At 43.0% G+C, this 24922-nt stretch overlaps 1 protein-coding gene across 5 annotated transcripts in view; it reads left to right on the top strand.

The window, feature by feature from the left end:
* SHANK2 (SH3 and multiple ankyrin repeat domains 2) overlaps positions 1–24922 on the top strand; it is a 698629-nt gene that overhangs the window by 156137 nt on the left and 517570 nt on the right. For all 5 annotated transcript variants that reach the window (XM_050955213.1, XM_050955215.1, XM_050955220.1 and 2 more), the window contains exons 8-10: positions 4954–5105; positions 6242–6409; positions 19124–19240. In XM_050955213.1, the coding sequence (XP_050811170.1) occupies positions 4954–5105; positions 6242–6409; positions 19124–19240 (437 nt within the window). The remainder of the gene's footprint in view (positions 1–4953; positions 5106–6241; positions 6410–19123; positions 19241–24922) is intronic.

Raw genomic sequence — 24922 nt, 5'->3', positions numbered from 1 at the left:
GACCTGGTGATGCATAGAAAATCTCGACAAACCTCTCCAGTCTCACCTGACCTTGTTACCTGCGTGTCCAGGAGGACGCAGTTATCGGTCCAATCTGGTTGTTTGTTGTGGGGGAGATGTGTCATTATTCCACCACCACTGAGATCACAGATCTTAGAACAGCTACATTCCAGTCACTGTGGAATAGTGCGCATGAAGGAAATCGCACGAAGCTATTTTTGGTGGAACTCCACCAGAGAGGTCCTTTGGGGCCATCTGCCTGTCCCAAGTCAGGATAAAGGAGGAGGGTTGGGTGTGGGGATAGCAACTCCACCCCGTAAAAAATCAACTTGCTACAGAAACGCCAACAATAGAGACAACAGAAATTTTTACCCTGGAAAAAGAAGGGTCTTCAATTTGAAGATGCATGACGCTGGGTGGTAAAAGCCGTGAGGAAGCCACTAAGCCGATTACCCTTCTTGCAACCAGGAGGATTACCATAGGCACATGGAACGTGAGGACCATGTACGAGTCAGGAAAGATGGCGCAGGTTGCAGCAGAGATGAGGAGCAACAACCTGACCCTATTAGGCATTAGCGAGACAAGATGGACGCAAGCGGGGCAGAGACGACTGACAGGAGAGTTGTTGCTGTATTCAGGACATGAAGAGAGCTACGCACCCCACACACAGGGAGTAGGCTTCATGTTGTCCAAGCAGGCACAGAGAGCACTGATTGGTTGGGAGGCACGTGGTCCCAGGATCATCACAGCATCCTTCAGAACTAAAATGAAGAGGATTAAGATGAATGTTGTTCAGTGCTATGCTCCAATTAATGACAGCGAAGAGGAGGACAAAGATTATTTTTACAACAGACTCCAGAAAATATGAGAGATTCTCCCAGACAAAGACATCATCATCCTTATGGGAGACTTTAAAGCCAAAATTGGACCTGACGACACAGGATACGAACAAGTCATGGGGACCCATGCTCTGGGAGAGATGAGTGAGAATGGAGAGAGATTTGTGGATCTGTGTGCACTTAACAACCTGGTCATAAGAGGTAGCATCTTTCCTCACAAGCGGATCCTCAAGAGTACCTGGGTATCACCAGCAGGCACGACAGAAAATCAGATCAATCATGTCTGCATTAGCAAGAAGTTTAGAAGATCCTTGCAGGACGTTAGAGTTAGAAGAGGAGCAGATGCGGCGTCTGACCATCACTTAGTGGTGGCCAGATTGAAGCTGAAGCTGAAAAAGAACTGGATAGACACGTCGGACAGAAGAGTGAAGTACAATGTCAGCCTTCTGAAGGACCATAAGACGAAGGAAGATTTTGGACTGAGGCTGAAGAATAAGTTTTCAGTATTACAGGATCGGTCTGAGGAAGAGGAAGACAGTGTACTAAACAGATGGCAGAAAGTGAGAGACACATGTAGGTCAGTATGCCAGGAAGTGTTTGGAATTAAGAAACACCAGCAGAAAGAGTGGATCACAGCAGAGACCTTGATCAAGATAGAAGACAGAAAGAAGAAGGCAGCAGTCAACAACAGCAGGACTAGAGCAGCAAAGGCCAAAGCTCAAAAAGAGTATGCTGAAGCCCACAGAGCAGTGAAGAGGAATATCAGGAAGGACAAGAGAGAGTATGTGGATGAACTGGTAGCAGAAGCGGAGCAGGCAGCATACAGCGGTAATATGAAACAGCTGTTTGATACTACTAAGCGACTGTCTGGAAAGTTCAGCAAGCCAGAATGTCCCGTTAAAGACAAGCAGGGAAATTCTATAACAGGAATAGAACAACAGATGAACAGATGGGCGGAGCACTTTGAGGAACTCCTGAACAGACCAGCACCACCAAATCTACCAGATATCAACTCAGCTAATGAGGACCTCCCAATTAATTGCGATAAACCAACCAGAGACGAGATCAGAAAAGCCATCACCATGATGAAGAATAGGAAGGCGGCTGGACCCGATGACATCCCAGCAGAGGCCCTGTAAGCAGACCTGTATGCTTCAGTGGAAATGCTGTACCCCCTCTTTGAGAAGATATGGGAGGAAGAAGTGATTCTGGTAGACTGGAAAGAGGGATATCTCATCAAAATCCCCAAGAAAGGAGACCTTAGAAACTGTGCCAATTATAGAGGAATCACACTCCTGTCGGTGCCAGAGAAGGTCTTCAACCGAGTCCTCTTAGAGAATGAAGGATGCCGTCGATTCACAGCTACGAGATGAACAGGCAGGTTTCCGGCAGAACAGATCATGCACAGACCAGATAGCAACGCTTCGCATCATAGTCGAGCAGTCTATGAAGTGGAACTCCTCGTTGTACATCAATTTTGTTGACTATGAGAAAGTGTTCGATAGCATGGATCGAGAGACCCTTTGGAAGCTCCTTCGGCACTACGGCATCCCAGCTAAGGTGGTCAACCTGATCAAGAACTCATATGATGGTATACACTGTAGAGTGATCCATGGAGGGCAGCTTACTAACAGCTTCCAGGTGCAAACTGGAGTCAGGCAAGGATGCTTGTTGTCACCACTTCTCTTTCTTCTCGTTATCGATTGGATTATGAAGACATCCACCTACGAGCGTAGGAACGGAATCCAGTGGACATTGTGGACCCAGCTTGATGACCTGGACTTTGTTGACGACCTTGCACTCCTTTCGCACAGTAAACAGCAGATGCAAGAGAAGATCAACGTAGTGGCAGCCACGTCATCACAGGTTGGCCTCCGCATTCACAAGGACAAGACCAAGATCCTTAGGATTAACTCCACTAGCAATGACCCAGTCACACTGAATGGAAGCCCCCTGGAAGAAGTGCAGTCCTTCACCTACCTAGGTAGCATCATCGACCAGCAGGGTGGCACAGACGCAGACATCAAAGTAAGGATTGGTAAGGCAAGAGCCGCCTTCTTACAGCTCAAGAACTTCTGGAGCTCTAGAGAGCTGTCTTTGGCAATAAAAATTCGACTGTTCAACTCCAATGTGAAATCAGTCCTACTGTATGGAGCTGAAACCTGGAGGACAACCAAAACAACCATCAGGAAGATCCAGACCTTCATAAATAACTGCCTCAGAAGGATTCTCCAGATCCGCTGGCCAGACACCATCAGTAACATCCACCTCTTGGAGAGGACCTGTCAACTCCCAGCAGAGGAAGAAATCAGAAGGAGAAGGTGGGGTTGGATAGGACATACACTATGCAAGCAGCCAACTAACATCACCAGACAGGCACTGCGGTGGAACCCTCAAGGCAAGCGGAAAAGAGGCCATCCAAGAAACACCTGGCGATGTGACCTTCAGGCTGATAGCAAAAAAATGGGCTATACCTGGAACCAGTTAGAACGAATGGCCCAGGATAGAGGACTCTGGAGATCTGTTGTTGGCGGCCCATACCCCGATTGGGGTGACGGGCATGAGTGAGAGAGTGATTTTTGGTGGCCTGGATTGGACAGTGTTATTGAAGAGAAGGCAAAAGCTTGTATGTCATGTCAGGATGTGAGGAATGCACCCCAGTGGGTGCCCCTACACCCATGGGACTGGGCTGAAAACCCGTGGCAACGTATTCACATTGACTTCGCTGGCCCCCTTGAAGGAAGCATGTTCTTGGTGGCAGTAGATGCCCATTCTAAATGGCCAGAAGTCTCTATAATGCAGTCCATTACTGCAGAGAGTACTATCCAAAAACTACGGGGACTCTTTAGTCGTTTTGGTCTGCCAGAACAACTTGTGAGCGACAACGAACTGCAGTTCATCTCTCAGGAGTTTCAAAATTTTGTGAAGGCAAATGGGATACACCACATCACGTCTGCACCATATCATCCATCCACCAATGGATTAGCTGAAAGATTTGTGCAGACAATGAAACACGCTTTGAAATCAGCAAGGGGACAACACTCCATTCAAAAGTGTCTGGATACCTTCTTACTTTCCTACAGAAACACACCTCATGCTACGACCCAGGCATCCCCGGCCTTTCTAATGATGGGACGACAGCTGCGCACTTGCTTTGATCTGCCGAAACCTTCTGAACCCCGACAAATTGTGCAACATCAGCAGCAATATCAAGTCATCAGACGGGCACCCAGAGCAAAAGACCGAACCTTTAGCCCGGGACAGCCAGTTTTGGCTCGGAATTATACTTCCAGAGCTAAATGAGTCCCAGCCACGATCATCACTCAAACAAACAGGACCTGTTTCCTACACAGTCCGGACTGCAGAGAATCTTACCTGGCAGTGACATGTAGATCAGCTGTTGCCAGGTCATGCCAGTCCTCAGGACACATCTGCATTTGAGTGGTCTGACTTCATCTCTTCTGGTGAGACACTGAATCACGAATCACCTGTTCCTGACTGTTCTCCTCCATTACTGCCGGCGGCTGAGATACCCCTTTGCCCAGCACGAGCTGATACCACCTCACCTGTTTGTGCTGCAGACGCTGAGCCCATGCTACTTTTGGGTGCAACAACACCAGGAGTTCGCCGTAATCCACCTAGAGACAGAAGGCCTCCTCATCGGCTGGATCTTTAGCTAGGGCGAACCCACGGTTATGGGGCAAAATAATCACCAGGGTTTAGCTGGGAATGGAGGCAGTTTACCCTCCTTCTCTAGTCTAGTGTGTGTTTTATTTAGGGGATGTTCTTATTCGGGGGGGAGGAATATGTTGTGTATTTGGTTGTCATGGTTTTTGTTCCCATGGCAGCTGAGTTAGATTATTAGGGGATAGCCTAGCCTGCTTTGGCCGGTTAGGTGAGCTGTGTGTGTGTAAATAAATGGTAGTTTTGTTAGCTGTCTGCTGTCTGGCCTCAAGTGATTTCTTCCTAAACCGGCTGCCCCCAAGGATATAACACAATGTTTATATGTTTTATACTTAAAAGCTAACAAAATATTTTTGAAATATTAGTGAATACTTTTTTTGGTTAAAGTTGCATGTCTTTTTCCCACACATTATATTCTTTTTGTCTTTAGAAACTCCTCTAACTTTGGCAGCTCAGCATGATAATACCGTAGAAGTAATCAAAGCTCTGAAAAATGGAGGAGCACATTTAGATTTCAGAGCCAAAGATGGAATGACAGCTCTGCACAAAGCAGCTAGAGCCAAGAACAAAATAACCCTCAAGGTAAATTCTTTCAGAGCCAAATTATACATTATTTTATACAGAACAATATATAAAAGAAAATGTTTTGGAGTTAATTATCATATTGTCCTTAATGGATCTTTTAATTTGTGCTTGTTTAAGTATTTATCCCTAGGCTGTTCACTTTCAGGATTTGCATTCAACAAAGGGCCCTTTCATTTTCAGAAGCTTATGTTTCAGAAGTGATAGTGAAACAGACTTTATGTTTACACTAGAGACCTTACAGTGGCACAGCTGTACCAATGCAGTTGGGCCGCTGTAAGATCTCTCATGTAACTGTTCTATGCCGATGGGAGAGGGCTCTCCGGTCAATATAATTTAACCACCTTCAATGAGTGGTGGTAGCTTTATTGGCAGGAGAAGCTCTCCTGCTGACATTGCTCTGTGCACACTACCACTTATGCTGGTGAAACTTGTGTTGCTCAAGGGTGTAATTTTTTCACCCCGAGTGATATACGTTTTGCTGACCAAGTGGTAGTTTAGATGTGGCCTCAACCTTGTGCACTGATAAGTGGTGTAAGATCTGTCTGCAGTAAGTGGGAGTAACGTTATTGCTGTTTATCTGTCTTTGAAAGTGAATGCCAATTGCATGGATTATACATTTTATCTTTTTAATACTGGCTCCTTTGTTTTTTCTTCCTGCTTTAACTGGTATTGTTGATTATTTTGACATTCTAGATTAAATCTTATGTTTATGAAATTCCATTACTTCCTTCTGGACAGGATTTCAGATTACACAACATTTTTGGTAAGGCGCACTGCAATTGAAGAGTGGCCAAAAGCCACAACTTTATTAAAACACCCAATTTTTCAACTCAATAACAGGATGGATAGTGGGCAGTCTTTGCTACTCATTCTGTTGCTGGAGCGCCTGCAGATTCCCTGACTACCAAAGCTAGGACTTCACATAGTGCACCAACTGCCTGAATTACCATGGGCCTTTGGCACTGTACTATAGCTCTTCTGAGGCTGTCAGTACTGCAGCCCATTCAGCCAGCCTGTATAAACAGTAACAAAAAATGCCTCCTACTAAACAATATTTTGGAAAGGACTTTAAATATACACCGAGTCCTTCAGTTATTTGCTCAGACATGTTCACCATTTATAATTACTTGTAGACCCTTTTAGAGCTTGGAGCATCTCCTAACTACAAGGACAGCTGTGGATTGACACCACTATACCACACCGCTGTAGTAGGAGGAGACCCTTATTGTTGTGAACTTTTACTTCATGAACATGCTACCGTCAGCTGCAAAGATGAAAATGGATGGCAAGAGATTCATCAGGTATGAACGATTACTCTTCATTAGATTTTATGTTTACTGTGAGGTCAGGAAATATGCCTGCTCAACAGATTGCTTTCCCAGGATTTTGCATATTATGTGAGACTCTGTAAAATCTTTTATTGGAAGATATTTAATTTATATATGCAGGGATTTCTTTTTCTTTTGTTTTGTTTAGTACCATGGAATTTGCTGTTAGTGAAGTGAATATCCAGTCTGTTAGAGTTTTGCAGCAGACAAGCCTCACAGTTTCTATGGACATAGTTGCACAAATTACTGCTCCAGCTGGCTGGTATTGCACATTCCTCTAGCGGACTCTTGGAAGTCTGCATTGTAGCATTCTGTTACAAATGCCCCACTGCAAAAATATTGCTGGATCTTTCTTTTTAAGATGCCACTTTCCATTTTCTTGGTAATGCTGCTTGTTCCTTTATACCAGAAATATCTTGACCTTAGTCATTGGTGGTAATATAACAAATATGTGGACTCAAATCCTACCTGATTCTGGAATCCTTTAGTGTGCTGTACAGAAGGATATTTCTCACTGGTTTGCCCTAACCAGTTCCGAATATGAGGTTTGCTTCCTCTCTTCTAGATAAAAAATTTCAAGTGACATTTCCCCTTTCTCCATAACTAGGTCTCCCTGACTGTTCTGTTCAAGTAGTGTTCAATTTGGTAGGCAAATACATTTGCTGTCACCTGGTCCACATAAGAAAGTGATTTAGGGCCTTGTTTAGTCTCAGTATGCCCTAGGGTTCTGGTGATCTCTTGAGCTAGACAATAGTGTACCATGATTATTTTTCAGGTATAGCTTGTTCAGCTTTGCAACAACAACCAGGAGTCTTTCTTTGGGAAATGATAGGCATCCTGTGTCTGTATTCCAGAAGCCTATGTATCTCTTTCTTCATAGAAATCCATATAATTTGGTAAGGTGCTTTTTGGTTGAGACTTGTTTTTTCTTAGGCCTCTTCTCCTATGTGTTCTCCTAATAAGCCTGAATTTCCTCTAAGACCTTCAAATAAGGGATTTAGCAGCAGTGTGCTTAATGTACATGAAGTAAAGCGGTGGGTTGTGGCATTCTAGGTGCAGTCACTGTATTAAGGGAAGGAGGTATGTAGCTTACAGGAAATCAGCATAAAACCGATAACATCCAGCATTGCTAATGTTTCTCTAGGCTAGGGGCTCTCAAACTTCATTGCACCATCGCCCTCTTCTGACAACAAGAATTACTACACGACCCTAGGAGTGGGGACCGAGACTGAGCCTTCCCAACCCCCTCTTCACCCTGGGTTGGGGGGCCTGTAACCTGAGCCCTGCCACCCAGGACTGAAGCCCTCAGTCTTGGGTCCTGGCCCTGGGCCCCAGGAAGTCTAACATCAGCTCCGATGACTGCATTAAGATGGGGTCATGATCCACTTTGGGGTCCTGACCCACAGTTTGAGAGCCACTGCTCTAGGCAAAAGGATTGCAAGGGTTGCTGCACACAGATTGTGGTATGGCATCAGATATGGCATCAGATATTGGGTCATTTTGTAGCACTAAAGTTGTGAGACAAGAAATGAAGGAAGCTCTGTGTGTGTGGGTGCATGTGTGTGTGCACATGCAAACACTATAGAAAAAATTTCTTTCCTTGGATGCAGTGCTGTAAATGGTGCATAGGCCTTTTGATGAACCTCTACACAGAGCTGAATTTCACACTTGGTACCTGATTCTCTGAGTTCTTAGGCATATTTACCTCTCACTGACATTAATTGGATCTGATGGTGCTCATCACCTTGTCAGTTTGGACCCTTGGAAGGTTTAGCTGCAGAATTACCAGTGGCCTGGGGATAATGTTTTGGGGAGAATTAAAGTTTAAAAAAAAAAGAAAAAGGGCAGTAAGATTCCTACGGAAATGTATCCGAGATACTGTAGAAGCCTCTTCGGATATGCACCAGAAGCGGCTCAGTACCCTAGTATATTTGAAAATTTCAGCAGTTTCCCATGTTCAGTGTAATTATTTTCTCAGTCTGTCTTCTGTATGGATTAGTTCCTTGGTTACTGCTAAAATGAATTGGTCTGCTATGCATAGATTCTAGAGCTGGAAGGGACCTCGAGAGGTCATTGAGTCTAGTCCCCTGCCTTCATGGCAGGACCAAATACTGTCTAGACCATCCCTGATAGACATTTATCTAATCTACTCTTAAATATCTCCAGAGATGAAGATTCCACAAGCTCCCTAGGCAGTTTATTCCAGTGTTTAACCACTCTGACAGTTAGGAACTTTTTCCTAATGTCCAACCTAAACCTCCTTTGCTGCAGTTTAAGCCCATTGCTGCTTGTTCTATCCTTAGAGGCTAAGATGAACAACTTTTCTCCCTCCTCCTGATGACACCCTTTTAGATACCTGAAAACTGCTATCATGTCCCCTCTCAGTCTTCTTTTTTTCCAAACTAAACAAACCAGATTCTTTCAGCTTTCCTTCATAGGTCATGTTCTCTAGACCTTTAATCATTCTTGTTGCTCTTCTCTGGACCCTCTCCAATTTCTCTACATCTTTCTTGAAATGAGATGCCCAGAACTGGACACAATATTCCAGTTGAGGCCTAACCAGCGCAGAGTAGAGACGAAGAATGACATCTTGTGTCTTGTTTACAACACACCTGTTAATGCATCCCAGAATCATGTTTGCTTTTTTTGCAACAGCATAACACTGACTCATATTTAGCTTCTGGTCCACTATAACTGCTAGATCCCTTTCTGCCATACTCCTTCCTAGACAGTCTCTTCCCATTCTGTATGCGTGAAACTGATTGTTCCTTCTTAAGTGATGCTCTTTGCATTTGTTTTTATTAAACTTCATCCTGTTTACTTCAGACCATTTCTCCAATTTGTCCAGATCATATTTAATTATGACTCTATCCTCCAAAGCAGTTGCAGTCCTTCCAGTTTGGTATCATTTGCAAACTTAATAAGCGTACTTTCTATGCCAATATCTAAGTCATTGATGAAGATACTGAACAGAGCCGGTCCCAAAACAGACCCCTGCGGAACCCCACTTGTTATACATTTCCAGCAGGATTGGGAGCCATTAATAACTACTGTCTGAATACAGTTATCCAGCCAGTTATGCACCCACCTTATAGTAGCCCCATCTAAATTGTATTTGCCTAGTTTATTGATAAAAATATCATGCGAGATCGTATCAAATGCTTTACTATAGTCTAGATATACCATATCCATCGCTTCTCCCTTATCCACAAGACTCGTTATGCTACCAGAGAAAGCTATCAGATTGGTCTGACATGATTTGTTCTTTATAAATCCTTGATGGCTATTCCGTATCCCCTTACCTCCTTCCAAGTGTTTGCAGATGATTTCCTTAATTACTTGCTCCATTATCTTCCCTGGCATAGAAGTTAAACTAACTGGTCTGTAGTTTCCTGGGTTGTTTTTATTTCCTTTTTTATAGATGGGCACTATATTTTCCCTTTTCTAATCTTCTGGAACCTCTCATCTCCCATGATTTTCCAAGGATAATAGCTAGAGGCTCAGATACCTCCTCTATTAGCTCCTTGAGTATTCTAGGATGCATTTCATCAGGCCCTGGTGAATTGTAGGAATCTGACTTTTCTAAGTGATTTTTAACTTGTTCTTTTTTAATTTTATCTTCCAAACCTTCCCCCATCCCATTAGCATTCACTATGTTAGGCATTCCTTCAGACTGCTCAGTGAAGACTGAAACAAAGGGTATGGCTACACTTGCAGCTGTACAGCGCTGGGAGTTACAGCTGTCTTCGTACAGCTGTGTAGGGAAAGTGCTGCAGTGTGGCCACACTGACAGCTACCAGCGCTGCAGTGTGGCCACATTTGCAGCATTTGCAGCGCTGTTGGGAGTGGTGCATTATGGGCAGCTATCCCAGAGTTCAAGTGGCTACAACGTGCTTTTCAAAAGAGGGGGGTGGTGTGGAGTGTGACAGGGAGCGTGGGGAAGACAGAGAGAGTGGATTTTTGGACTTGACACTGTGTCAGCTCCCTGCCTTGCAAGTTCTAAGGACTGGAAGATACACAGCACCAACCTTCAATCATTTTAAAAGTTTCGAACCCTTCCCCCACCCCTCTCTTATTTACTAAATGCAAATAGCCTTCAGACCAGATAAGCAGCTGCTCCAAAACGGACTCCCCCCTCCCCCCCCGGCGTGTTGCTTCTCTCCCCAAGCAAACATTCCAAAGGAATCCCCCTGCCTGCCTCTGCTCGAGCAAATGAGTTGTGTTTGTTTTTTAGATAAGCAGCTCCGGGAGCCCGGAGTTCACAACAAAACAGCAGAGTGGCTGAACAGGCATTCTGGGATACCTCTGAATACCTTGGAGGCCAATTACAGCACTTTTGATGGCCACACTTGCGGAGCAGCGCTGCATCACCAGTGCTGCAATCCTTATACCCCAGGCAGAGCAGGAGTACAGCCAGCGCTGCAGCCAGAGAGATGCAGCGCTGTATGTGCCTTGCAAGTGTGGACGGTGAGTAAGTTGCAGCGCTGTAAACCCACCACCAGTGCTGCAACTCTCCAGTGTAGCCAAGCCCAAAGAAGTCATTGAGCATCTCTGCCATTTCCAAGTTTTCTGTTACTGTTTCTTACTCCTCACTGAGCAGTGGGCCTAGCCTGTCCTTGTTCTTCCTCTTGTGTCTAATGTATTCATAAAAAGTCATCTTGTTTCCCTTTATTCCTGTAGCTAGTTTGAGCTCATTTTGTGCCATTGCCTTTCTAATCTTGCCCCTGCATTCCTGTGTTGTTTGCCTATATTCATCCTGTGTAACTTGTCCTAGTTTCCATTTTTTATATGACTTCTTTTTATTTTTTAGATCATGGAAGATTTCGAAGTTAAGCCGAGCTGGTCTTTTGTCACATTTTCTATCTTTCCTATTCAGCGGAATAGCTTGCTTTTGGGCCCTTAATAGCGTCCTTTTGAAATACTACCAACTCTCCTCAGTTGTTTTTCCCCTCAGTCTTGATTCCCATGGGAGCTTACCTATCAGATCACTGAGCTTACCAAAATCTGCCTTCCTGAAATCCATTGTCTCTGTTTTGCTGTACTCCCTTCTACCCTTCCTTAGAATTGCAAACTCTGTGATTTCGTGATCACTTTCACCCAAGCTGCCTTCCACTTTCAAATTCTTAACGAATTCCTCCCTATTTGTTAAAATCAAATCTAGAACAGCTTCCCCCCCAGTAGCTTTTTCTACCTTTTGAAATAAAAAGTTGTCTGCAATGCAGTCCAAGAACGTATTGGATAGTCTGTGCCCCACTGTGTTATTTTTCCAACATATATCTGGATAGTTGAAGTCCCCCATCACCCCCAAATCTTGGGCTTTGGATGATTTTGTTAGTTGTTTAAAAAAAAAAGCCTCATCCACCTCTTCCATCTGGTTAGGTGGCCTGTAGTAGACTCCCAGCATGACATCACCCTTGTTTTTACTCCTTTTAGCCTAACCCTTGGGAATATCTACCTATGTGTGTTCATGGGGAAATGTACTAGGATGTCAAATGGGGTTTTTTGACTTAAGAAGGGCATTTTCTTTTCCTTCATCATTGTTTTCTTAGTACACAATTCTTTTCCTAGTATGTGGTGGGTATGAGTTGCAAAGTTTGGACTTGTATTCAAGCTCTTTCAGTGTTCCAGGGTGTTCAGATCTTGGTTTATTTGTTTGGGTGCATCTCTATTAGTAAGTAAGTAAAAGGGGTTTATCCACCATTATAATTGGTTTGGTGGATTGGAGGGTGGATTGGAGGTAGGTAAGCATTTCTTTTGATTCCCTCAGAAGTCTAGGTGACAGTGATGGGGAGGAGCTTTTCTTTCAAGGAATGATCTCACCTGCAGTCTCTGGAAGTACAAAGAAGAATTCTCTCTATGTGAAAACCAAACTTAATAGATCTATAGTAATTATTTCTCTCACTGGAAGGGAGCTGTGTTTTCCAAAATCACCTTCTTGGTTTTAATCCTAGATAAATCATGGAAATTTACATCTGGATTATGGGTTAATTGAGCAATCCATCCTCCCTAAGCAACAATGTCAGTACCCCTCTCTGACATGTGAAAGATGGTAGTATAAAGCTATCCCATCTATTACCATTTTTGAGAGATGTGAAGTGACTTAGGATAGTAAAGAAGTAATTAATCACAGCTTGGTTTCTACACATTTACTAGAACAGTCATTTAGGCCCAGATTCACACTAGGTATTAAGTACCTAATTTAGGCACCTAAATCCCAGTTCCAGCAGACACTGCAATCCACAAAACTCCTGCTCAGCTGCCATCTAATTCTAAATTGACTTGGTGCATAAATGTTCGCTGTAACAGTTCCCTAGGCACCTATGTTTCTGCCTCTTTGCATGGGCACTACTGCTTCTCCCTAGTCATTGAGATACCAGGAGGATCCACAATCCTGGGAAAATGGGGGCGGGGGGAATGCGTGTCTCACTTGCAGAGCCTGATCCAGTAGGCATGCACTGAGTGCACCCACTGGATTAGACCCCATCAAAAACTGAGTTGGTGTTGCCTCCCTTATATCTTTAAGTGGTTAGAGCACTCTTCTGTAATGTGGGAAACCTAGGTTCAATTCCCCTCTCTGCCTGGTGGGGAGAAAGGATTTGCACTGCGGTCTCGTACCTCTAGGGCACTCACCTGAACCACTGGACTATGGGATATTCTGATGTGGCTGTCATAGTCTCTCCTGTTGAAGCTGTTCCACTTTGGCTCACAATGACTGTTTTAGTATTTATCCAGAGGGAGAGAGGTCCAGTCCTCTTGCTCCAATGACTGACTATTTATGGAAAGTGGAACAGCTTCAACAGGAGAACTTGAGGCAGATGTACATCAGAATATCTGGCAGCCCAGTGGTTAGATCATTCTATTGGGGGTGGGAGACCCCTGTTCAAATATTTTCTCCCCATCAGGCGCGGGGTGGGGAACTGAACCTGGGTCTCCCACATCCTGGCTGGATGTTCTAACTACTGGTCTAAAAGTTATAAGAGAGGTGGTATTTCCTCCTTCTCTTTCATGTGGAGTTAAGAAGGTTCCTAACTCATCTTGCAAGAAATAGCATAGACACCTCCAGGAGAGGGGTTTCCAGCTTTGGATCACAAGCAGAGATAGGTGTCCCCCGAAGCCCAGACTTAGGTGCTTAGGGTGGGGTTTAGCATATTTCTCACATCAGCATCTTCCATTGGCTAGTTAAGGCTGCTCCCTGCTTAGCATGCTGGCTTTTGTGGATCACATTCTTAGGTGCCTATCACTCCCCATATATTGTATAGGGAACCTAGGCACCTAGTTCAGGCTTTGTGGCTCCTGTTTTAGTTCCAGTTATTTCTTAGGTGCCTAAAAGATAGGCATCACAATGCTGAACATTGTAACCCCCGATACTTTTGTGGATCTGGGCCCTAGTGATTAATTTTCACAGAACCCCCTTTGAGGTAGTGTCACAGGCTGGGTGGCCTTTTAAGGGGAAACAGGCTAAGCTCTGCTTGTGATATAGCAACTATCCATCATTTGATCCTGATCTGGAGGCTTAATTATCCTTAGAAACCTCAGCTATAAAAGGGTCAGGGAAGACTACAGAGAGAGGAGAGAACTCAGCAGAAAGGAGATCCATGAGATAGGAGGTAGAGTTCCCTCTCTCTCTGGGAAGCGCCTGCAGAAGGCAAATTGAAGAGGACCCTAGGGATGGAGCTCATCTCTGTTTTGGCTCTTGGAAAGGGGGAAAGGCCCAGGGAGGCAGCACTGTGGGTCGGTGTTCCAAAGGAGGAAAAAGGAGCTGGGAGAACCTAAGGAGAAGCCTGAGAGGTCTGGGAACCAGAGGAGAGGCTGTATTAACCACAGGCTACTGGGACCTGGTCTACACTACGCATTTAAACTGAATTTAGCATCGTTAAACCGATTTAACCCTGCACCCGTCCACACAACGATGCCCTTTATATTGATATAAAGGGCTCTTTAAACTGGTTTCTGTACTCCTCCCCGACGAGAGGAGTAGTGCTGAAATCAGTATTGCCCTGTCAGATTAGGGTTAGTGTGGCCGCAAATCGACAGTATTGGCCTCTGGGCAGTATCCCACAGTGCACCATTGTGACCGCTCTGGAAAGCTATCTGAACTCGGATGCACTGGCCAGGTAGACAGGAAAAGCCCCGCGAACTTTTGAATTTCATTTCCTGTTTGCCCAGCGTGGAGCTCTGATCAGCACTGGTGGCGATGCAGTCCCAAATCCAAAGAGCTCCAGCATGGACCGTACAGGAGATACTGGATCTGATCGCTGTATGGGGAGACAAATCTGTTCTTTCAGAGCTCCATTACAGAAGACGAAATGACAAAGCATTTGAAAAAATCTCCAGGCTATGATAGACAGAGGCCACGGCAGGGACTCAGCACAGTGCTGTATGACAAGTGTAACGGAAAGCCAAAGAATCAAATGGACTCTCATGGAGGGAGGGATGGATGGAGTACTGAGGACTCCAGCTATCCCACAGTCCCCAGCAGTCTCCGAAAAGCATTTGCATTCTTGGCTGAGCTCCCAGTGCCTGAGGGTCAAAAACATTGTCCGGGGTGGTTCAGGGTATATCTCATCAATTTACCCCTCCTCCCCCCTGTGAAAGGAAAGGGAAAAAATTGTTTCTTGCCATTTTTTCAATGTCACCGTATGTGTACTGCATGCTGCTGGTAGACGCGGTGCTGCGGCACTGAACAGCAGGATCCCCTCCCCTTCCTTTCGTGATGGCAGACAAAATGGTGGAAAACCATCATCAGCCTGTGAGTGCTCCTGGCTGGCCTCGGTGAGGTTGGCCGGGGGCGCCTGAGTAAAAATGGGAATGACACCCTGTCATTCCTGGCAGATGGTACAAAATGCTGGGTAACCGTCCTCCTCATAGTAGGTGGAGCCTGAGCTTCATCAGCCCCCACCCACACTTTCGTGTCTAAAGAAAAGATTCTGTACTCCCTGTACCATCATAACAGCGGGAGGCTGCGATCCTCTCCCCCTCACCCTTTAATGTCCTGCCTGGACTATCATTGCAGCTGGAGGCTGCCTCCCCCTCATTTTATCTCGCTAAAAAGTCAGTGTTTCTTATTCCTGTATTCTTTATTACTTCATCACACAAATGAGGGGACACTGCCACGGTAGCCCAGGAGGAGTGTGGGAGGAGGGAAGCAGCAGGTGGGGTTGTTGCAGGGGCACCCCCGAGAATGGCATGCAGCTCCTCATTTCTGGGGGATCTCTGGAGCTCTGACCCAGAGCGGCTATGCTCTCTGGCTCTCTAGTAGACTTGCCCCATATTCTAGGCAGGACTGACTCTATATTTAGACAAAACATAAAGAAGGGAATGACCCGGGGAGTCATTCCCATTTTTGTCCATGTGCCCCTGGCCGACCTCAGCGAGGCCAGCCAGGAGCACCCATGACAGAGGCAGACGGTACAAAATGATTGATAACTGTCATTGCCAATTTCCAATTGCAAACAGTACAAAATGATTGATAACCATCATCTCATCACTAATTTACAATGGCAAAAGGCGCAATAGGGATGGTAACCGTCTCAGCTACCGTGCAAAATCAAATTAATGCTGCTGTGTAGCACTGCAGTACCGCCTCTGTCAGGAGCATCCAGTACACATACGGTGACAGTGACAAAAGGCAAAACAGGCTCCATGGTTGCCATGCTATGGCGTCTGCCAGGGCAATCCAGGGAAAAAGGGCTCAAAATGATTTTCTGCCGTTGCTTTCATGGAGGAAGGATTGAGTGGCGACATTTACCCAGAATCACCCGTGACACTGTTTTTGCACCATCATGCATTGGGATCTCAACCCAGAATTCCAATGGGCGGGGGAGACTGCGGGAACTATGGAATAGCTACGGGATAGCTCCAGAAATCGACGCTAGCCTCGGTACATGGACGCACACTGCTGAATTAATGTGCTTAGTGTGGTCACTTGCACTCGACTTTATACAATCTGTTTTACAAAACTGGTTTATGTAAAATCAGAATAATCCCGTAGTGTAGACATATCCTGGGAAACAGCACAAGGGCTTTGGAGGTAGCAGGTAGCCCAGGAAAACAGTAGCACATCTAAAAGAAGAGACCTGGCTGCTTAACATTGGGTCTCTGGACCAGCAACCAGACCAGAGAGTGAGGCTGGGTTTCCCCTACCAGCCCTAAGGAAGGGCATAACCCTCTTCCCAACACAAAGACTGTTGAGCTGAGGTGAGGAGAGGCTGAGGACTGACACCAGAGGACGGTCTGAGGAGTAGCCTTAGAGGGGTGAAAGGATCTCTTCATTTAGACTTTTAGTTGGACTTCTATTACCTCTGAAGAGGTCTGGATTAGACACGATTTAGCTGGAAGGATAAATTATGGACAGAATAGGCAAATTGCAGCACCAAACAGCAGATCAACAGGGGGTGCTAGAGGCAAAGACTCCTGCACACCATTACGTGATATCAGGGGGAGCCACAGCAGTCCGTGGAAATACTTAAAGGTAGGGAAGCATTATTAGCCACATTTTACTGATTAGCAGACAGACACAGAGGGCTAAAATCAGCTCTAACATGAACAGTCATATTTCCTGTTTGTTTAAATGGGAGCTGTCCCCTTATTTCAGGGCTGATTTTAGCCCAGAGATGGAGAGATTTGCCCAAGGTCATGTAGTGAGTCAATAGAAAAATTGGGATTAGAAACCTGAGATTCTAACATTTTAGTCCTTTGCATGCCTCCACTCACTAGCTGGTTGATTATTGGAGAGGCAGGCATCTGAATTCTGGAACTCAGTATTTGTCTATCCTAATCTAGACTGTACTTGTGAACACAAATATACATTATCATTTTGCAGTGATAGATTTGGGCATCCTATATGGCTGTTCCATTTGCTCCTTGGTGAATAATATCTTTTAGAATAAATCTTTCTGTTTTCATTTCATCTGTTTTTTTTCCCTCTACTTGGGCAAATAATTCATAATGAGTAAACTATTTAACAAATATTGTTTTTCCCCCCCCCCCTTTCTGCTTGTGAATGGTCTGTGACCAGAGACAAGAATAATGGTCCACTAGTTAGGGCACTAACCTGGGACTTGGAAAACCTGGCTTCACTCCCTGCTCTGCCATAGGATAACTGAGTGATGTGGGACAGGTTAATTAGCCTCAGTTCCCCATCTGTAAAATGGGGATAATAGCACTTCCCTGACTTGCAGGGGTGTTGTTAGGATCAATACATTAAAGATTCTGAGACATTCATGTACTATGGTAATGGGAGCCAGATATATCGCTAAGATTGATAGACAAAAATACTGTGATTTTTTCCCCCTCAGATTTATTCATTAATGAAAATTGTTCACCGGATAACTTCTGTGAATAATTTATGGTCTCATTCAATGAACAACTAATTCCACCTAACTGGTATTTGAAATTTGAGCAGTGCATCTGGCCAAATAATTCACAGGTTTTCTCTCTTTGGATCAAAATCAGACCCTCTGTATGTAGCACCTCTGCATTTATTGTTGAATCTCAATCATCTTTTTATGAGCCATGTTTTGCAATGATTTTGACTCTTCTGTATATAATACATATATCTGAAGTACACTCTTGTAGCTCTTGTGCTCTCAGATCGGAGGAAGATATTCAGAAGGAAACAATGTTGTGAAAAATCATTGACTTAAAATACTTTGACTGATCTAATTCTCCAACATATCTTCACTCTTTAAAAGCAGTGTTCAGAAATCAGATCATCTTCAGTGCCATCTAGTGTCACCTTTCCTAAAAAGCTTGATTTTCTACTCTAATGCTCATAAACAGAAAATAAATGCTTTTCAGCAAAATATGCAGCATATTAATTTACGGTCTCAAGGTTTTTAATCATAGTTTTGCAGGTGAATGAATGTTTTGTCTTGGTTCTGTTGTATACAGTTCCCACTGCATTAATAGGAGTAACAAGCCCATGTTGGTAGGTAAATAGTTCCAAATTATGTATCTTATTGTACTTTAGCCTGTTATCCTCCAAATTCTTAAGCACACATTTAACTTTATGCACACAAGGACTCCCATTGATTTCCACTTTAATGTGCAAACTTGAGCGCATGTATACATTTTTTACAACATCTGGGCCTTATGCCCCAATTGGACCTCTATTGAAGCTAGTGGGAGTTTTTTCCCTTGACTTCAATAGGAGGTGGATCAGACCCTTAACTTGTTCAGTTTCATATTTACTATATCAAATATTATTTTCATTTCAAACCTTACTTCCATTTTAAAGTGTTTTTTTCTGGAGCCAACCCAGGCACCTAGTGTCAGCTGTTGAGCACAGCATCCAAGTCTGGGTCCTGAACCCTTCCTGTGGTAAACATAGGAACACTGCAGAGACAGCACTCTCAGCTCCCGGAGAAGGAAATATGTCACTTGGTAATGATTGGCTTCATCAGATATAGAAGCACTCTCTTGGGAGGGCCATAACTGTACCAAATGCTGCTGTACTGAAAGGAGGATTATTACTAGGTGGACCTTAGGAGGGAGAAATAAAGGAGGGGAATGATGGAGGTGGTGTCTCTCAGTGTTCCTACTGGGACTCTAGAATCATGCGGAATAACTGAGAATTAGGCCATAAGGATGTAGCATATTCTTGTATGAAGAAATGTGTAATTGAGATATTTTCCTGATACAGTAAGACTGTATAGTAATCAAAATGTTAAATTTATGTCTTTATAGGCTTGCCGATATGGACATGTCCAGCATTTAGAACACTTACTTTTTTATGGAGCAGATATGGGAGCACAGAATGCCTCAGGAAATACAGCATTGCATATTTGTGCCCTTTATAACCAGGTTAGTTGTTATTCTTCTATAGCTTTGTATTTCTGTGTCTTTTTTGGGAGTTTTTAAAAAATAATCTTTCATGAAATGTATGAAGTAGCATAGAACTGGAACTGAAATCTTCTTCCTGTGGAAAACTTTGCATTTATGAAAAATTTTTCATTCCAATTTGGAATGAATGAAAATTCAGAAATGTGAAGTTTTCCATGGGAAATAAATTTTAGAAAAAATTGAGACTAACAGGGCAGCCAGGGAGCTACAGAGAGTCTGACTATTTATCAGAAACTTAATTTAGAATTAAAGAAACACTTACAGAAATATTGAAGAAAAATTGTCTCCATTGACTATGCAAAGTGGGCCTAATTCTCCACTGCCTTGTATCTTATGTAGTCATTTATAACTGTGCAAAATGAATAAAAAATATAACCATTCTGATTTGATAGCATTTTGCATTAACTTTGCATGTGTGTGAATCAACTCATATAGGTAAGATCCAAGCCTGGATCTTTATTTGCTAGTACTTGACGGGAAATGCATACACCCAAGTTGGAGATCATCATTAACTATCAAAAACTATTACAGAAAATTTGAATTCCTCTTTGAGAATGGATTTTGCCCTACTGGGCTATATTCTGACTTTTCCAGCACTTGTGTAAAGGCTAGATTCTGCAAACATACTAGCATAAGGTCTTGTAGGATCTATCCCTAAATCCAGAGTAAACCCATCAAAGTCAATGAAATTACTCTAATCTATGCTGAAGTAAGTCGGATCAGAATATGTCCTGGGGATATATCTGGAATATTGGCTGTTTTTCTGGGTGGGTTTAACTATTACTGGATAGGTTACTTTTCTCCAGTAATAAGGCCCCAGTTCTGCAAGGCATTCGCACAACTGCCTAAATGTAAGCATCTGAGTAGTCTCACTGACTTCCATGGCGCTGCACCCACTGACCATAAGAAGACTATTCAGATGTGTGAATTTAAGCATTTAAATGAAATATTTTTTTTAAAAAAAACCAAAAATTAGATTGACTATGTCAGCCAGGTCAACGTGGGAAACTTAAAATAGAGGCTACTGCAGTTAACTCAGTCATCTTCACCTTCATTTTCCTGTTTATTCATAATCTGGAAAAGAAAAATAAGCTTTCCTGCTTTTTCAGGTCCCAAACGATTTCTCAATTTGGAATGAATTAGTTCAAAGGAAGAAAATATTATTTCTACACCAGCAGAAGAAGCTACTGCTATTAAAAGTGAGATTATCACTTCAACAGTCTCTGAATCCAAGTGTTTAGGTGACTTCTACCAGTTCACTGGTGTGACTTTCTTTAAAACATCATCAGCAAACATATTTCTTGAATGGTTCACCCTTAACTATGAAGTTTATTATAGTTGGCATTATGGAGGGATGATTGCTGGATGTCCATGTCATAGCCAACTCCTCTTCTTCAGCAGTTAAGGTTTGACCCTGGTACCAAGTACTGAGAATATTTGCAAGAAAATGATTTGGAGATAGTGCTTGTCCCATTTGTTTTTTTAATGCTTGTAATTTAACTCTGTCCTTGCATATTTCTCTTTTTAAGATCTCACTCAGTTCCTTCCAAATTTCAACAGCATCAACAATAAAACAGCTATTTCCCTGCATTTTGTTCAAGGCTGCAGAAATCGGCTTCAGGGTACTTAGCCTGTGTTCAACATTTCTCTTAAACCCAATGTTGAGAACTTTGGCTGTGATAGTGCCATCTGTTTTTTAACGATTTTGTTCATAAACTGTCTTTAGATTAGGCCAGTTCTTGATATAGCCATTGTATGACTTGTGGGAGAGTTCGCTTGGTTCCTCCCACTTTTTTCAGAGCAGCTGCTGTAAAATGGTTGTTACAGAAGTATTTTGGAATTTCAACAACATTAGCCTTTATTTATGGAACACTGAAGTCTTTGGCTAGGAGGTGCATGAAATGAGCACTGCAACCATATATTATTAGCTTGGGACTCTTCACTCTCTTCTAAATTTCTTCTCATCTTGGATACATTTGCAGCATTTTCTGTGACCAAGCTGCATACTAGACATTTCAATTTTTTTTCCACGGTTTGTTATAGCTTTTATTGCTACTTCTTGTAAGTATTCTGCTGTGTGTGCATTTCCTAATGTATCAATTGTTTCTGTAAGGAAGACATTCCCTTCTTCTGTTGTCACACAGGCACATACAACAAGATCATTGTGGACATTGCTCCACCCCTCAAGACTCAGGTTAACAATTTTATCCTCTAGACCTTTTGCACACCGCTCAATTTCTCTTTCTTATGCTTTGTCCAGCAATTTGCCTGCAACATCTGCTCTGTTGAGTGGACTGTATCCTGGTCATAATGAGTGAACCATGTTAATGAAGTGTGGGTTCTCAATCATATGGAAAGGAGATTTTGTTGCATAAACAAACGGGTCAACTTTTCCATCAATTACCTGTTTTTGTAATCTGCTGGTTCTTATCACAAATTTATCTATGGTTGTTTCTGGATGATGGAGATTTTTTTTTTCCTTTTTGCTATAGGTGATATACTGTAGCTATGTGACATACATATGTGACTGAAACTCTGTCTTTGGCAGATAACTCTGAAGCTATAGAAAATGATGGTGATCTTGAAGGTGAATAGTCTTCAGAATCCTGTATGTTGGGAATGGATTCTCCTAAGCAAAATAAGTCAATGCAGTTACTTTATTATTATTATTATACCGCTCATTTAGTATTACTCATTGCATTCACTGACACTCAGTACTACTTTAAAGGTGAAAGTATAAAAGGAAGATCTGCTTATTTCAGCTATTTATTTTTTATCATAACTGCATCTAAAATGATAGTACCATAGAGTAACAACTATATTTTTTGCTCAAACATGAGAATTCAAGAATACTACAGAAGGAAGACAGACAGTGCTTAAGAAAGAAGTATGAAATAAAAAAGTTTACCATCCTGAAGATCCTGCATGTTCAGACATGTTCCTTTCATCATCTTCAACGCAGCTTCTTCCTGAGAAGGAACACTTCTCATGATGTTGTTTCATTCGGGCAACCAGGCCTTGCAGTTCTTCATTGCACTGCTTGCATTTTGCACACATGCCTGTCTTACCCACAGGTAGAGGAACTTCATTAAAATATTCTCAAACTGGGTCTCTTTTATGGCCCGCTGCCATTAGAGGTTTTTCCTTCTAGTGAGCAAATGGTATGGTAGATCTCAAATCAATGAAGGCGACACTCAGAAAGACCTCAAGTCTTCTGGAATATGTTGCTCAAACAGTTTCACTTTTGTTTCTACTGCCTGTCCCTCCCTTCTCACATTTATCTCCAGACTTCTTCTCCTTGTCCAGATCTATTCTGCCCCCAACAATCTTCTATTCAATGAATTTTTTGAAACTTTACACTTTTAGAGAGAGGTAAGGGATTGACTCTGAACGCAAATTTGCAGAGGGACAGTAGAGTTAAGGTCTGTTATTTCTCACCTCTATATATTATTTATTTAAAAACGTTTTTGCTGTTAACAAGCATGTTATCTCCGGAGATGCACATCCACAGTTTGAGAACTGCAAAACTAAGCATGTCTGATAGTATCTTCTAGACTGAGCATTGAGTCCCATTGGGTAGATAGAAAGATTAATTTAAATTATCTATACAGAAGCCCCTGGAGCCGCATAAGATTGGGTCTCTAATCCTTGAACTACGGAAGCTCATTTACAAAACTTTTCTTAAACATGACATGAATATATTGTCTCATACTATACAATTAGAATTTATAATCACTATTCCATGATGAGAGATCTTTGAGCTATAATGTATCTTAATTAAAACTAGCTTTAGATAGGTTTTTTCCTCAAAATTGTTTTTATCAAAAACATCCAATTTAAATAAAGTCTGATTTTTTTTTTAATTTAAAAAATTGATTTTTATCTACCCTGGGGCCAACTTTGCCCTCACTTACATCTGGCAAAAGGTTTGCATGAGTTGTAGATGGTAGAAGCTGCAAGGAACACAGAGCTGAAGTTCTTAAAATATAGCTCTCTGTATCGGCAGTTGTTTTGAACAAATCTTCTTTTAATAACTATGGGGCAGGCTGCAGTGAGTGACTACGGAAGTATGGAAAGGGGTTTAAGATGCCATCCATCACTCTGAGTTGGCTGTGCAGGGCCTACTCTGGTCTTAAATCCAGACATTAGGCAGAGAGCAGAGGATGAGGGTCTGATTCTCTTGCCTTGCATGGAAGTGCATAGGGAGAAGTGGGGAGTTGGCAGAGCCCTCCATGCACCAACAAGCAGAGCTATCTGGACGTGGGGACAAGTTTGGTGCTTTTGGTAATGATGTAGCCTATTTTGCCAAGATCTCAAGAGGGATTGGAAGTCAGAAGGATGTCCAAGCTGAAGTTCTTGGAAGAGACTTCCTGAGGTCTCTTCCAAGCCCAATTTTCTATGATTCTATGATTCTTTCCAGAGCTGCTACTGCAGCATCACACTTTCTCAGGAACTCTCAATCTAATCCTCTACTGGGAGTGAAGCTTGGCTGCATTATGTTTGAGTTGTAGTCATAGCAATGAGCTGCTACTTGTAGATATGCTTCCCTCCTTACAGCCTATTGTTTTGCATATTTGGATATGCAAATTCAAAGGCAAAACCTTCTTGCTTTATTTAAGTAAGTAACTTTGAGAGGTCAATGGGACTACTCCTAAGTATAAGGCAAACAGGGCTTTGTCCTTTTATTTTCACATTGGGTCATTTTATAACATTCCAGCACTGTATGTATTAAAACCATGTTAGAGCACTGTACACTACATTGCATTAGAAAAACACAAGTAATGACATGATTATAACTAGTAAAACATCTGTTAAAGCATCTGTTTCTTAATTAATTACCATCTTGATTGAAAAAGCCTTGTCAAAGCAGATTTCTTTTCTTCCTTTAGGATGTCTAAAATATCTTGACTTTTTCAAAAGATGATTTTTGGAATAATTTAACATTTTCAAACATCAGTATATGTGTCAGTTGATATTAGTTATTAGGAATCCAGTTCTGCAAATCATTCCTGCTACCTGCAGTGCTTATTGTTGGTTGCAGTATGCATATAACATGGCAATGGGAGCTGTACTAGATAGAGTGCTCATGACTTTGTCTGGACCTGCTGTTGTCAGTAGGGCCATGGCCTAAAAGGGCATAAGGGCCAGCACAAAGCCTGTGTGGTGGGGTATACAAACTCCACACTGGGCTGGAAGGGGTTAAAGGACAGTACTGGGCCCAGGTAGCTCCCTCCCTCCAGCCCTGAAGAGCATGCTGTAACTGGAGAAGGGGTTGAAAAGGGAGCAACTCAGCTCAGAAGCGGGAGGAGGACAAATTTACCTTAAAGGCTGCTGTCAAGGGTGCTGGAGAAGCCTCCCTGAGGGAGTATGTCTATATGCTGAGCCCAGCTGGGGCTGACTGTTTGGTTACCTTTTTCTTTTTCTTCTCACTTATCTGGGACTGAAAGCAGGGAAAGAGAGGCAGTGGTGGGAAGTGACCCAAGGAGGGTAACTCAGAGGGCACCTCGGAGGCCAGACACTAGGACCCTCGGTTGGTTGCTCATAGACTTTAAGGGGTCAGAAGGGACCATTATGATCATTTAGTCTGACCTCCTGCACAACGCAGGCCACAGAATCTCACCTACCCACTCCTGTAATAAACCC

The sequence above is a fragment of the Gopherus flavomarginatus genome, chromosome 5 (genome assembly GCF_025201925.1).
Source record: "Gopherus flavomarginatus isolate rGopFla2 chromosome 5, rGopFla2.mat.asm, whole genome shotgun sequence".
In the NCBI taxonomy this organism is placed as follows: Eukaryota; Metazoa; Chordata; order Testudines; family Testudinidae; genus Gopherus; species Gopherus flavomarginatus.
This window is presented reverse-complemented; position numbering and strand designations above follow the sequence as displayed.